At 39.8% G+C, this 15,086-nt stretch overlaps 1 protein-coding gene across 5 annotated transcripts in view; it reads left to right on the forward strand.

Annotated features, from left to right (window-relative positions):
• The window catches only part of LOC124295409, an 87,727-nt gene that overhangs the window by 41,778 nt on the left and 30,863 nt on the right, over window positions 1-15,086 (forward strand). For 4 of the 5 annotated variants that reach the window (XR_006905366.1, XR_006905368.1, XR_006905365.1 and 1 more), the window contains exon 3: window positions 4,803-5,311. The exons of the other annotated variant lie outside the window; for it this stretch is intronic. Coding sequence is in view for 1 of the 4 variants with exons in the window: in XM_046745338.1 (XP_046601294.1) it covers window positions 5,263-5,311 (49 nt within the window). In the remaining 3 variants the exon portion in view is untranslated. The remainder of the gene's footprint in view (window positions 1-4,802; window positions 5,312-15,086) is intronic. 5 annotated transcript variants of the gene reach the window in all.

Consider the following 15,086-nt stretch of genomic DNA (forward strand, 5'->3'; position numbering starts at 1 on the left):
ATGATTTACATTCGGCATAAAGAGAAGCAGATCTCATCGAACCTCAATTGATATACCGAAGTCCTTCTATGTGAAATCAGGTGAAGAGGGACTTCCCGTTCACTCTAATCCAGATCTTTCCGTTTCGAAGATTCGTCGCGAAGCAAAAACGGATATTCCAAGGCTCGGTGACATCGGCTCATGGATTTAAGAGCCTCCATCCTCGGAGGACGAAGAGCCAAACCAAGTTGAAATGTGGAATAGAGAGACAGAGAGAGAGAGAGAGAGAGAGAGAGAGAGAGAGAGAGAGAGAGCGAGAGAGAGAGAGTGAAGGGAGGGGGAGGTGGGAAGAAAGAGAATCAAGGGATGAGGCTCCTTGGGCTGGTTGAAGTTCGAAGATTTGAGCCTCGATAATGAAATGGATACCCTCCGGGTGGCGGTGGACGACGAGGATGAGACGGCAATGCCAGGCGGAGTGTGAAACCCATTCGCAAATTAACCTTACTTATTCATTAACGCTAACGACCTATGGAACAGGTCTGCTTTCGGCGCGCTGTGTAGGTATCTTCGAGTAAGATGGTGCCAGGGTCAGGGCCGGTGAAATTCGGGACCACCAGCGCTTTTCAGTCGAACCTAAGGCACTCGGCCTGATAACCGATAAACGAAAAGTTTCATTAAAAATACTACCAATGAGGAAGTTGGCTGTCTTCAACGGCTGCGTTAATCTTGTTGTTAGTCCCGCGTTCTCATTGCCGTAATCGCTTCAAGCCGAATACCAAATCGCCTCAGTTTCCTCAGCCCACTTTCACTCCGCTCAGAGGTTGTTTTTTTTTTTTTTGCCAGAAAAACAAGAAAAAGATGCTTAGGAAAAAGTGAGACGGAGGGAGGGAAAAAATGTGCATATTTATCTCCGAGGACCTTCGCATCGGTCCTCTGGGAACAATACAAGAAGAAAAGAAGACTAGGTGGCACCGAGGAGAAGAGGAGGAATGGGCAAAAGGAGATTGAGAGGCCGGGAGAAGAGTAAGACGGATGAAAAGTCGTTTTAGAGGGTACAGACGCTGTCTGTTAAAAGTTGGAACGACACTTTTGGAAACTTTTCAAATACAATCATACTCTCTGGACTTCTGCGGCTCCCGAGGTATTAATATCGTGATTTCGGTACATATCTCGATGTGATTGGCATCTCAATTGGGTTTTCATCGTGTTTAATTCCTTCTGGTATCCTAATCGATATCCGATTAAAGCTTGCCTTCCATTCGGAGAACTTGTCCTTCGATGTCAGGAATAAGGATCTTCATCGTTTGTCGATGATTATCATTTTCAAATATTGCCAGCGTTGTTGATCAAGATTAACCATCAACTCTGTTACTGGTTACTTATAAACGTAAAAGCTTGCCATAATTGAATCATGGTTACTGGCAAATCTTCCGATTATTACTTATCACTTATCATCGTCAGTTGCTGATCATTGTCAGCTGAATTGACAGTGAATTCTCATTATTAAGAATTTTGAAAGTTTATCGATGATCACTTTTCGCTGTAGAAGATCTACATCACGAGTTGACGATGAGCAACGACTCTACCGATAGACAAGCAACCATGATCCTGAATTATTCTGTACTCTTAGTCAAAGTTTTGGACTGTGGAGTATTTACAATAGTCATAAATGACAGAATTCACTCACAGTAGGAGTTAATAATGCAGTGAAAAGTAACTTGGGATCTAATTCGAAGGAAAAATGTTCAAAACATCGCCCAAGAAATCTCAATATGAAATAATTTCGGTTGCGAACATCATACCCTTGCGAGATTACGAAGGAACTGGGTGCGAAAGGCAGGAAGGAAGGAAGGAAGGAAGGAAGCGGCAAAAGAGGGCCGGGAATCCTGGGATCTAAGGACGACCAAGCGGCCGGGACATTCGGTCGGACACCCGTTAAGGATGGCGTGGAAGGCGGCAGAAGGTCTGAATGTGGGCGTCTGCTCCCCGCGGTATTAGTAGTGTCTTTTCTCGCAATATGCGGTTCTCGCATCGTGCATAAATCACTTCTGGTAATATCATCGGAGTCCCGGGCGTACTAGGAATATCACCTCTCATACTACCCGAATCCTTTCTTCACCCCGGCTCGTGATCCCAGCCGCCTCTGCCTCTCACCCTCCGATATCGCGACAGCGACGCCGTTCGCCTTCGAACTACGGTATTCTCTTCCATCTCACCAGAAAAGCCAGAATCGCTTCACTCCAACTTTTCCTAACGACGGTTTCCATCCTGTCGGTATTTCAGGCCTCTTAACCGATTCTTTATTGGGACCCTTCGTCCGGCTTACAATCACAATTCGTTCATGTGCTCTTTTCGATGAGGAATAGATTGGCGTCAAATAAAGCCAACCTTGAAATCAGGTGACATCAGTTGGTACATTGGCTCAAATATCATGAAATATCTTTGGCAATCTGAGTTACATCTTCGGATCTTTACCAAAACCTACATTGATTGCGTAAAATGATTTCAAATCCTACAAAACATTTGTCTTCAAATCCTGAATCATATTGTGAAGTTTTGCTAATCTTGAAGTTTTTGATACCTTGAGATGCAGAACCTTCAACGGTAGTTGATTTCTACAGTGGAATTAACGGGGCATCCTTCATTTGAAAGCATCTTTGAAATCTGGATTTGAAAAGTTGAGGAATGGATCTTATCTGATGAATTTCATAAAGACACTCCGAGACCTCAAACTTTGAATGCTAGTAACAACTTAGAAAAGCTTTCCAGGAAGTAGCGATTTCCAAGGATTCGCAACTTTCAGTGCAATTTCATCATTCCGAGAAGTCCATGAAGCAGTTGTTCACAATAGCATGCGTGGCGCTTTTCGCGACGAGTGAATTGAGTGTTAAAAATTTGATTGTTCAGAGTTTGTAAGCTCGTCCCAGAACTGGTATACGAAACAGTGGAGAAAGTATAATCAAGGATGAGAGAGTCGCAGAACTAGGAACATGGCGTGTACCCAAAGTAATGTATGTGCTTGAGATTACGACGTTTTAGTTTAGAGAAGGAGAGAGCTGGGAGCGAGGGTATTTCATCGCGCAGAGCCCGAGGGCTTCCTTAACAAGTCGGTCCTTGGTCCTCCGCGGCGTTCCTCATCCTCGTGTTCCTGGAGACCCAACCGAACTCCTGGTTTCTCTTACTTTATCACGAAGCCTTGGCGCTACCGCCGCCGTTCCGGGTTTCCATCCCAACCTGGCCCACTCCTCCCTCTTCTATCTCAAAAGGGAAGAAGCAACAACTTTGAGACAAGTTAACCAACCAACGAACAAACCAACTTTCCATACTCCCACGCACCGCGCTCTTCAGACAACGTCTCGATTTTCCGACCGTTCCCCCGATTCCAACCCTCGGGCAACCCACGTATCTTCTCGGCAAAGATGATGAGACCTGTACGTCGTCAATGAATAAATATTCACTGAATTCAGCGGCCCGAAGAGAGTCGCGATTCGCTCACTTGATTCGGTCCCACATTGTCGCACATAAATTTTGATGGAAGACAGACAGTGCAAACATCATTAACCAAGGAATACCAGGAAGACTCGAATAATTTCTTATCCTTGCCATAACCTGCCTTTGGTGGTTACTCTGAATAACTTTAGCTTTCGGTTTCAAAATTCGCACTGCCTTCCATCAACTACAAATCAAACAGATGATCTCATTCCGGTTTCAATTCCAAAACCATACTTTGTGTTATGATAGGGATTTGTACTTAATGTACCGACCTTATAATCATCCGAAATCTTACTCATTCGATTTTTGGGGAATCCAATATTTTTCAACGGAACCAATCATTCTGCTAGCTACGATTTTGTTATTCGGTAGACCTTCTTGTGCTTTGGAATGGTGAAGAAAACTTTTAGAAGAATATATGGGATCCCCTCATCTTTACAGGTACTGCTCACGACGTCGAAGATCCAAAATGATAAGTGTATAAAAAAGGAAAAGGGAGCTCAGAGTTGGATACATTTCGTATTCAGGCATCGAGAAGACTGTTTGTTCCGTGATAAATAATTTGTCGCGGATAGGCTTTGTCTCGAAGTGGTTAAACTCGTCCCACCCCCGCAGGCTCTCGCCGCGTCGCGTCTGCCGTTCGTGATTTAGCTTTTGAATTATCATACGTGAGATATAGCGAAGCGAAAGTTTCCGCAGCAATTCCCATTACTCGGAGCACCAGCCCAGAAACCAATATGTTAGTTAGAGATCCAGATCTCCTACCCCCGAACCTTATACCTTTCCGCCCCTGAATCCACCGAGTTCCACACACCCTCCTCCAACAGCCACATAACCTATCCTTCCTTCCTTCCTTACACAACCTTCTGCTTCCGGCGTTTCTTGAAAACTGCCGAAAACAGTTCCGGAGTCATTAACAACTATTTACTCTCTTTCTCTCTTTCTCTGGTATACTGCAGCTGTCCGGAAATAGATCTACTTTTGCGTTCATCAGAGGTTTTCACAGTTCTTTTCCTTCTGTTTTCTTCATTCTCAACAGTTTTCTAACATATTTACAGCCGAAATTGAACACTGTATCAACGAAATTCAGCTACATTTATGCAAAACGATCATGGAAAAGTTCAATAAAAAAGTTCGTACGTTCCAGCAAATTCGTGGAAACCATTTACCGTTAACTATTAACCCTACACTGTATACTTCATGAATCAGTTGAAACAAAATGCAATTTTTCAATTACGAACCTGTGTTTTCTGTTAAAATCACTTCTGACGTGAAATTTCGGACACTCTGTATGTACAACACGGTAAGACCGGAGTTCTGGCTGTTCGCAGGGCGATTGAAACAGTTAAGGCGATCGGAACGGGAGCGTGAAGCGGGAATCCTTATACCCCGATGGTCACAGAGGTCAGCAGGGTTGAATGGGTGAACTAGGAGATCTGCCCCCGGCGTCCAGTGGCAGTGGGAATAGGAGCAGTAGCACCAGCAGCAACAGCAGCCGGTCTCCATTCGCAGGCACCACGATATTGAAATCAACGGCTGGAAGACAAAAGTTAGCGAGAGAGCGGACACCTACCACCGGCACGGAAATAGCGAACCGAGTACAATGGAACGGAATATAATAGCCTCGCATATAGACCCTCGGTTGTACACCTTGTCGCATCAACATCGCTCTCAATCTCATCCCCACCATCTGGTCAACTGCGCAGCCGAGCCGCAAGAGGCGCTACGATAACCTTGAATCCTCAATTCAGTCAGCGTGTGAGAATTGAGGTGGTAAAGTGATTGAACAAGATGTCCTGGAACGAAGAGTGCTCTGTTATGCTGGATGAAAATCATCTCGGTGAGTGTTGAAAGACTTTTTATCTTCGGTTTACTTGCATTTAGAGGTTACGCCAATTCTTGGAGTGGTAGATTATTAAGGATGATGAAGTTGCGAGAAGAGAAAAAAAATATTTTCCAGAATCTACGATAATTCTTTTAGTGAATACTAGGGCCCGGATAAACATGTATTCATAAATACATAATATGTACATGTAATGAAGACTTGAAAAATTAAAACACGGAAGAAACTATTGAGTAAAAAAAAAAAACAAAGCTTCTGCTGTACAACGAAATTCGATTTAAATACATTTCAATGAGTCGAGCGCAAACTTCAATAACTTAATACAAATGCTTGAAAGGATGAGAATCTGCTAGTTTTGGTATTTTTGATCCGATATTAGTCTGATAAGGGTTACTTTAATCACCGTAGTAATTTTCATTGATCAATTTCCTCAAATTTTTACAAATTGCCATCTCCACAATTGTTGGTAAGAAATTAGTGCACGTACGAATATTTAGCAGTTGTTCGTCAAAGATTACATTTGCACGTTATAACTAATGCCATATAATTGCTTAAAAAATACTAGCGTTTCACCACGTAAATCGTTCTAATCACAAAAGCTTCTTTATAATTGTTTATATCTGAGCTTGTGTTATTTAAATTTGTTCGAATCCATTTCTATGACATCATTAACGTTAACGTAATTACATTATTCGGTTTGACAACCGCCATCATTGTCACAATAGGAGCCTTGCCAAGTAAATGTCGACAAGTTTTTTTTCTCTTTCTTGACTTTCGATTCAGATGAATAATTATTAAACAACTCCTTTAATAGACTTTGCGTTAAATTTCTGATGTTTTGGAAAGAATCTTTAATTATCTGGGTTAACTTTAGTGAAACTATTTCTCGCCTAATTCCAAAATGTTGAGGTTATGAGGGCCTGGACAACATTAATGCGGCCCAGTGTACATTTTCGCATAGATTTACGTTCTCAGGCAAGAAGGTCGGAGGTGGCGTGTGCCGGAGGCGATCGCGTGGTTGGTTATTTCGCCATCGGGCTGCTCAGCTCCCTGGAATATACATACATATACGTGTATCTCTCCTTTCTCGCATTACTGCAGCCGCCCATTTTGCGTATCGAAACGGTTTCCTACTGCGATCTGCTTAATTGACATCCGTTTTACCCGTCGCATTGATTACGCAAAATTTTATCATACGCTTCCTTTTGGAAAGCAGTATCCCGATACTGACTTTTTGCACAGTTTTTCGAAATTTTTGATATTTCACGAATGTCGAAATTCAACTGACACTCAAGTTAGAATTGTTGGGAAAAATGTTGAAACGTTTCTCATTTTTCGACCTTCTAGTTTTCACTTTTTTTATACAGAAAAATATGTACTTAATCATTTAATCAAAAATTTGCAAAGATATTTTGCGAAACTTTAGAATCGTTGGTCCGAAAGACAATGAAATATCAATGGATTGTGATGTATGTTATTTTTTTCTTTTTTTGGAACAGTTTTCTTTATTTTTAAAAGAATCGCTAAATCATTACAAAAATCTAACAAAGAATCACACGGAAGCTGTAAGCATGAGTGAAACTTGAAAGGAACTAGAGCAAGACAAAAACAGTTTAGAGAAGATTTTTACGATTCTTTGAAGTTCGTTGCGCTTATGGAAGGGTATAAAAATTTCTTTTGTCTTTGGTTCACATTGACAGAAGTATTTTCTGTAATTACTTAATAAATCGGCACGACTTTAAAAGTGATTTTGCGTGTTCCACGCAGCGATGAATATCGGCAGCAAATAATTGGGAAAATTCTCGAGTGTATCTCGGTTACATAACTCGTAGATTCGATACAGTTGCCGCTGAGGTAAATGTTGATGGAATATAAGCGCGGGGAAGTAAACCGAAGGCGAACTTTGTCCGACGTAAAGTGAACTTGGGTATCCATTTCACAGATTTGTGGGCTGCTTTATAAGATCGCGAACTACTCTCTGGGTAAATAACATCCTCGGAATGCCCCGAGCAGCAAGGAGACCTTATAAAATAGTTTCCCGTGTGTATATCAAGTTGCACTCAAAGTTTCACCCGCCTAGCCTCTGGGTACAACCTGCGGGAGATGCACAACCACCTATTCGCCTTATTTTCAACCCCTTATAGTCGGTTGTTCTCCGCCTTCGTACTTCCAGGGTTAGAATAGACTCCACATGTCGAAGAAAGCGCAACGATTTTATTATGATTGACGAAAATTTTGATTATTTCGACAAAAATACTCCCCATATTTCTGTAAATCATTTTCTTCTACAATTATTTGTACCAGTCTTGAAAAACGGCTGTCAATAATTTTGAAAACAATTCTCTTATTTCAAAGTTAGTCAAATGTTAACTATGAGAAACGAGAAAGAAATATGATTGATTTGAACAAATCACGTGTCAATTATCCATGCTTGTTTAAAATTATTAGAAACCACATTCGGGTAGCTTTGGGTTTACCAAACATTTATTCAACATTCTCATACAACGACTTGAAATCATGGTAAATATTTAAGAATCGTTCAAAAATTCTTGCAATATTACTCAAAATCCAACGACAAAAAAAAAAAAAGAAAATTTGATTTGACCAACTATTCGAGTATTTCTAACGAATGTGGTTAAAAATAATTATACTCAATACGAACGAAACTTGCAATAAAAATAATGTAACGAGAAACACAGGCATGCACGTAAAGCTGACAATGAGACGAGATGAGATGCCTTGTGAAAATTTGCTCATTTCCCGAATCATTTTTGTATATATATATATATATATATATAGACAGAGAGTGCCTGAGAGATAACTGCGTGAAATAAAAATAATGGTAATAATTAGCCGGCATAATCTTTCTGGCTTTAGGGAGGATTTCGTTTCGACGTCGATTGGGCGTTGTGGTTTTATGAGAAGTGAGCTGCTGAGCAGTTCGACCGCAGTCTCCTCGCGGTTTTTTCGCCACGTAGTTGTAATCTCATTTTGCAGGAAATTAGTCTTGCGCCGTTCCGTTGTTTTCCGACGTATATTTTTTTTTTTTTTCTTCCCTCGTTTTCGCTCTTTCTCTTCATTCCACCCCCGATGCTCGTTCTTATAATATCCTTCTTTCCGTCCGCTTTGTCCGTTCCTTTCTCCTTTTACCCGCCATTACTCGTCAACGAGTGCCGGTATAATCAACGGTACGGTTATTTCAATTTTAATTAGAATGATAAACTCAGCGGTTACATTTTCTCTTCACTGCCAATTTCGAGCGAAGAAAACGAATAAAAAATAAAAGAAACAAAAAAATAAAAAAATAAAAGAAAAGAAAAAAAAAGGGAAAAAGAAAAAGGCGACGAACGAAATAAATGCGATAAGCCACTGGTTACTCTCGTCTTGAATTAAAAGATGTTCAGGATTTTCGTCACAGAAATACGTCGCTGAGAGATAGAGAGGGAACGAGAAGAAAAAAAGACGACAAGAAAAAGTAGTGAAAAAACTCGGTTTCTTTCGATGTTAAGCCTCTGTTTACTGAACCCATGTCACGTAAAATGTTATGTATACACATGCACACATACGTTTCATTTTCACAGTTGAAGAATATTTCTTTTTTCTTGGATAAGAAATCGTTAATTTTTTCAAAGTTGAAACTGCGATATTTAGAGGTTGTTTTTGAAATTGAGAAATTCGCTTGCTTTCTGATGAAAAAATTAATCACAAAGGAGCTTTGAATTATGGATAATACCGTGTTGCGCACTTTTGCTCGAAGCTCGAACTTGATTCTCAAATAACTTTGGGCAACAACTCGTTCTTAATTTCACACTCCCTTGCTTTGAATAATAAAGTTGCAGTCGAATTTGCCATTTCCACAAATATCTACTCCGTATCAAAGCAGAGACGGGAAATTAGAGATCGGAAAGGATTTGCAGAATGCAGAGGGTTGGATGGACACACTCGTATATATTTGAACATATCGCCACTCTCTCTATATACTCGTCCGCTGTACATGTATATGGCCTATCGATTTGTTTGCAACTAAACCGTCGATGTATAGGTATAACGTAGGTGGCTAGGCGATAGGTCAAAAATAGCAATGTATATTCCTAGCTCCATTGCAGCGGCACGTCCAGCATTTTTTTTAAACTGCGACTCGAAAAACTTCTGGCTAACACTGAGAACAAAATTGTCGTAAAATTTGGAGGAGGTAGGAAAGTATTTAGAGGTCGCTACCGATTATTGCAATATTTTTTATTTTTTTCGTGTATATATATATATATGTTTATAAGTTCTTAAGGTACACACATAAAAATGAATAAAAAATATTACAGTAATTAGTATCGACTTTTAAGTATATTTCTACTTCCTCCAGGCTTGCGGCAATTTTTTTTTAGTTATAAACGGGCCAAATACTTGAGAATAGATAAAAAAAAAAGCAGAAATGACGGATGAGTGTTCAATTTTTTTCGATTATCATCAGTAAAGTAGGAATGAGAATTCTGGATACAGATTCCTGCACCGACATTATATCGACACTTCTAGTACGTTGAAGAGTGTGAGGATATCCCCATTCTGACCAACTTCTAGAACGTTTTAAAAGTGTCTGTAATAAGTCGGTGCAGGAATCTGTATCCAGAACCATCTGTGCTAGTCTACCATCAGTATTGCATGTGAAATTTGATCAGGATGAAGTTCAAACGGTTCATCTACAGTCATTTATGATTCTCGTTATCGTCAGTTATTACAAATGCTCTTTTTCTAAGAATTTGACTAAATAATCGTACAATATAAAAATTCCTTTCCTACGTATACACATCTTTATTAATTAGTATTAACACAACTTATTACTCATCGATTTTGATGTCGGCGTAGACACGAAGTCTGAGTTTGACAGTGTGCAATATAATACAGATGAAAATGGAGCGCTCGAATTAAAGGGACGCTAATTCAACGAAGATCGATGAATGCAGCGAAGACACTCAATTAACCGAGCTGTTGTGTAATTTGACTCGATTAATAGTCACAACCCTTTGGCGTTGTTTGTTTTGTGATGAAAAGATAATTTCTTCGAGGATTAACAGAACTGACGTTTACCTGCAGTTGGTACGGTGAATCGGTACGTTTGTGTGCTCGTCGATCGATCTTACTCGAATTTACACATGTCTCGCACGTCTTTTAAGTACCCACTTCGCTCTCTCAAAGTGGTGAGCACCTTTATCGCGTGCAAGTTCAACCTCTCTCTCCCTCTTTCTCTCTCCCTCTTTGCGTCTGCTCGCTTTCCGCAGTTTAAGCGGTTCAATTGTTCCGTTCGACGTTAATTAAATTGAGAATAAATGTGCTCACGGATCCTGTTTTACCATCAACGCAAACGTTACCGACACACTTGAATACGCGTCGCTTCGTAACGTTTCGAAAAGGGGCTGCTTCTTCCTCGAACACCAACTGCCTTTCAGCAGTTAGAGTTACCAAAAGTCCGGGCTCCGTAAAAACTGTAGAACAACTGTACAACGTGATATTGTTGTTTTTGAATTCACTGGCGCAGTTGCAAGAAGTAGAAAACTACACAAAGCAGAATGTTAAATTATGCTTTCGGATTCGGTGAAATTGGACAGACTGAATGTTTTTATTTCGATGCATCCATCAAAAAAAAAAAAAAAGTGCAACTATCAAAAGCAATATCGCACTGGATGTCCTTCGCCACGTTAAATTACCGATCGAACATGATCCGGAGAGTTTGAATGGCTTCGATGAGGATGGAACTTGTAACGTACCGAAAGTTTTACCGATCAAAAGTTCAAACTGACGAACGGAATTTTAAATGACTTTCATTGTCGACAGCCTGGTGGTGCATGGATCGCTGCTGCAGCGCCCGATGAAGCTGGTAACAAGCAAAGGGTTGTTCGGGCGCTTCGTCAAAGGGTTGCTTATTTGCGAAGCTCACACAGAAAACCCCGCTATTCAGACGCGAAGCGTCCGGGACGCAGGGCAGAGTGACGTTACTTGAAATAGGAGGACAGCACCGGCCTGTATCCAATTAATCGGTGTCCTCTTTCCCCGATCCTCACCCCGCCCACCGTCCATTCACATTTCAATTCTCTCTCTCCGCCGATCCGATTTCTGTGTGATCCCAATATTACTATTCGGTCACCACGGCGCCTCGATGAGCTCCGATACTTCAAAGTGACCCAAATTATTACCGCTTACCTCTGACGACAGATCTCCAAAGGTCGCAGACTGGCACAAGGTTCACGAAAACAGTCTCCCAGATCAAATGATACCTGATACTGAACCCTCCCATTTTTCAATGGATTCAGTCAGGTGAAACATTAATTTACGAATGTCTAAGAATTTTATGGATGACTTTCATTCCACTTCATGCATCCGAGTATCTTAACATATTATGGCTCAGGAACAAATTTCTGAAGCTCCGTTTACCGGAAGTTACTAGTTACCTACTGATCTCCAATGACGTGAGGTAATTTCATTGAGTGTCAAGCCATCTTATTGTCAATTGCCATAAAGTTATTTGAGAAGTTGAAACCACTCGAACCGATTTGTCTTAGTTGTCGTATGACACGATTTCACATCACTTGAACTCATTCGGTTACATAAAATCACTTGAAGTCCATCGATTGTATCCAAAGTGACTCGCGTTCACTTGACTTCGTTGAATTCATTGTATTTTGAATTCCTCTCAATTTTCTCAAAGTCATTCAAGATCTTGGAGTCATTTAAATTGATATCAAGTCACACACGATATCGCTTCAAGTTTCTTGAATTCATCAAGTCATCCATCAATATCACTTGAAACCATTTGACTTGAATTCAGTTGATGTCTTTTAATTTCCTGTCAAGTGACTCAGAATCCATTTAAGTACGGTGCAGTTTTGTGACATGATAAATGACGATTTCTCGATATTCTCGAGTCACTTGGAGTTACGTGAAGTCATACGAGGTCGGGAAGATCTCCTTAAGCGTTCCGTCGAATGGATTTCAATAACACGAAACGGGTTGGAAGTGAAGTGAGTCGACTCGAGTTTCTCTGTGAAATCCTTAGACACCGTAGGATTTCCGATCGAAAATACCGTATCCAGGCGTTTACTTCCGCACATCCTACGGGAACTCGTGTGGACGAATCTCGAGATCGCATCCTTGCGGTGTGGCGGAAGCTACTTTGTCGAATAACCATGCTGCACATCTGTATGGCTGAATGGCTGGGGAAACAACGCCTGCACACGTACGAATATCAAGCAGAAAATGTATATGGGTGAAGGGGAGTAAAGACTACTAGCGTTCCCCTAATATACATAATAGTCGGTTATACCTACTCCTGCCGGTTGCCTCGGTGGCATGCAACGGAGCGGTGCTAAACGAAGTAGATAAAGAAGAAGTACATACACCGGCCTTTATTTGAAGAACTCTCAAAGTGGCGCGCAGCTACTCTATGTTGAAACAGAACTGCTCCAAGCTCCTCGGGGACTCCATCTTTCAAGGATCCCAACTCCAGGATGCGCCGCCAGCCGCATCTCAATTCCAGCCTGAGTAATATAAAAAAAAAAAAAGAGCATTTTCCTCCTATTCTTCGTCTTCTTCTTCTTCTTGTTCTTCTTCTCCTCCTTACATTCTCATACATACGAAATTATTTTCTTTATATGCAAATGTGCTACTCGTATACTGTACATTTTTTTTTAATTTGCTTATTTATTGATTTTTGTTTTCTTTCTGAAATGCCATATTTTTTAGCATGTTTCCGACAAGTTTTTAAAACTAAAATGTATTCTCGCTTAGTCGAATATATAATTTCACGTCATTTTACAATTAACCTTTATCCTGAATTTTATTTTCTCAAAAATCTCTTGAAAAATTGATCATTTTTATGTTCCAGGCTAGAAATTCTAAAAAATAGTATAAATTTGTTTGAGCAAATATATGTATGTCTGACCAATTTTACTATCACTGCAGAAGGTTAAAATTCAAATTGACTAAGATGTGATTTTCGTGAAATTTGAAATAGAAAAAATATGATTTAGTAATATTTTTCGTCGCCCGTTCAAGTACGTAATTAAAAAAACAGTCATATGAATAAAAAATTCGGTCTTAAGAATACTCAATAATCTCTTGAAAAATTTATCATTTTTGTGTTTCAAACTAGAAACTTTGAAAAATAGTATAAATTTGTTCGGTCAAATATACATATGTCTGACCAATTTTATTATCACTGCAGAAGGTTAAAATTCAAATTGACCCAAGTTTTTGCGAATTATTGCCGTGCCGTTAGGGGGCGGAAAAGTTTCGGCATAATTTGATTTCTCTCAGGGGTGTAATAACAATTTTAGAGAAATTCCGATGTCCTTTTGCACGCTCTGCTTTCGTCGAGAAACTTGTGTCCAGCTGGAAGCTCGACGGCCAGATTCTTACACATCGTAACGTGCACGGAAACGGAGAACTCTTGATATAAATCAGAAGGCCGTCCATGCCGCGTGATTTACGAACTTTTTAAGACTGTTCGACGTTATTGGAATTTACTGGTCCGAAAATTGGGACGCGCTAAGCCTCGGGAAATTACATTTTATTCCTGCTGGCTTCTTGTCTGTCCAACCGTCCATCTATCCGTTCATTCATCGATATAATATATTTCGACCCGACTATTCGTCGATCTAACAACTCGTCAAACTCTCGACATACGTAAATAGCTTACACAAAATTTTAGTAACTAAGGTAATTAATTCAGACAAGGATTTATGACTCGGCTGAATCATTCATTCATCTGTTCATTTATTCGTTCGTCCATTTTTAGCTTTGCAGTCGTTCGTATTTTATCAGTTATTCATTTCTTGTTCAATAATTTGTGTACAAATTATCTCACTCGTTCATTCATTATTACTCTCCCTTTTAGTCAGTCATTTTTTCAGTCACTCACTGACCCAACGGCGCGTTTTGTAATTTTTTTTTTTTATTCGTCTTGATTTAAATATTCGCTCATATATTAAATTATAAATTCTTGATTCATTTAGCGATCATTTCTTTGTTCATCATTTATGCAAGTATTTATTTTTGCATCGATTTATTCATTTGAATAATGCATTATTCATAAACTTGTTCAGTCATTTGCTGATCTGGAATAATCGATTGTTTAATTTTATATTACACTGACAGAGATTTTTATTTCCGGTTATCGCTCAGACCTTAACTATTTTCATTATTTACCACAATCGAGAAATATAGTTCTGGGTAGAAAATTGAAATTAGTTTTCTAGCTGTTACCGGAAAGTCTATCATCCGTTACTATTCTTTCTCATTACGGTCACTGTTGCTATATTTTCTTAGACAATAGCGCAAAATGGTTACGCGTACCTCATTTTTGGTGATTCCAACAATATTCAAACAGTTCTTTTAACGATACCTGTTTTACTGAATTTTTCTAGTCACTGTAACAAATGAAATTTTTCTCAGTGTAGACTCGGGTGATTTAATCGATCTTGTTGAACAAGATAAAAGAAAAGTTAAAATGAAGTAGAAGTCGAAGAAAAAGGGGAGCCAGAGTCGTTGAAGAATCCGTGGAAAATAACGAGGCAAAAATTTTCCACTTTTATACGACTTGCTCGCAATTTATTACAGTAGTACACATCATACAGACCCGGCAGCCCTAAAAATCATCACTCCTGCATGCAGTAACCCGGGAAACTGGTTATGACCGATATTGTATTGCGTGTGTGTTTTTGCCCCGTTCCGACATTGTATGGGTGCGGATATAAATTGTCCTGCGATAAAAGAAGAGCGATAAAAG

Source organism: Neodiprion lecontei, chromosome 7 (assembly GCF_021901455.1).
Source record: "Neodiprion lecontei isolate iyNeoLeco1 chromosome 7, iyNeoLeco1.1, whole genome shotgun sequence".
Taxonomy (NCBI): domain Eukaryota; kingdom Metazoa; phylum Arthropoda; class Insecta; order Hymenoptera; family Diprionidae; genus Neodiprion; species Neodiprion lecontei.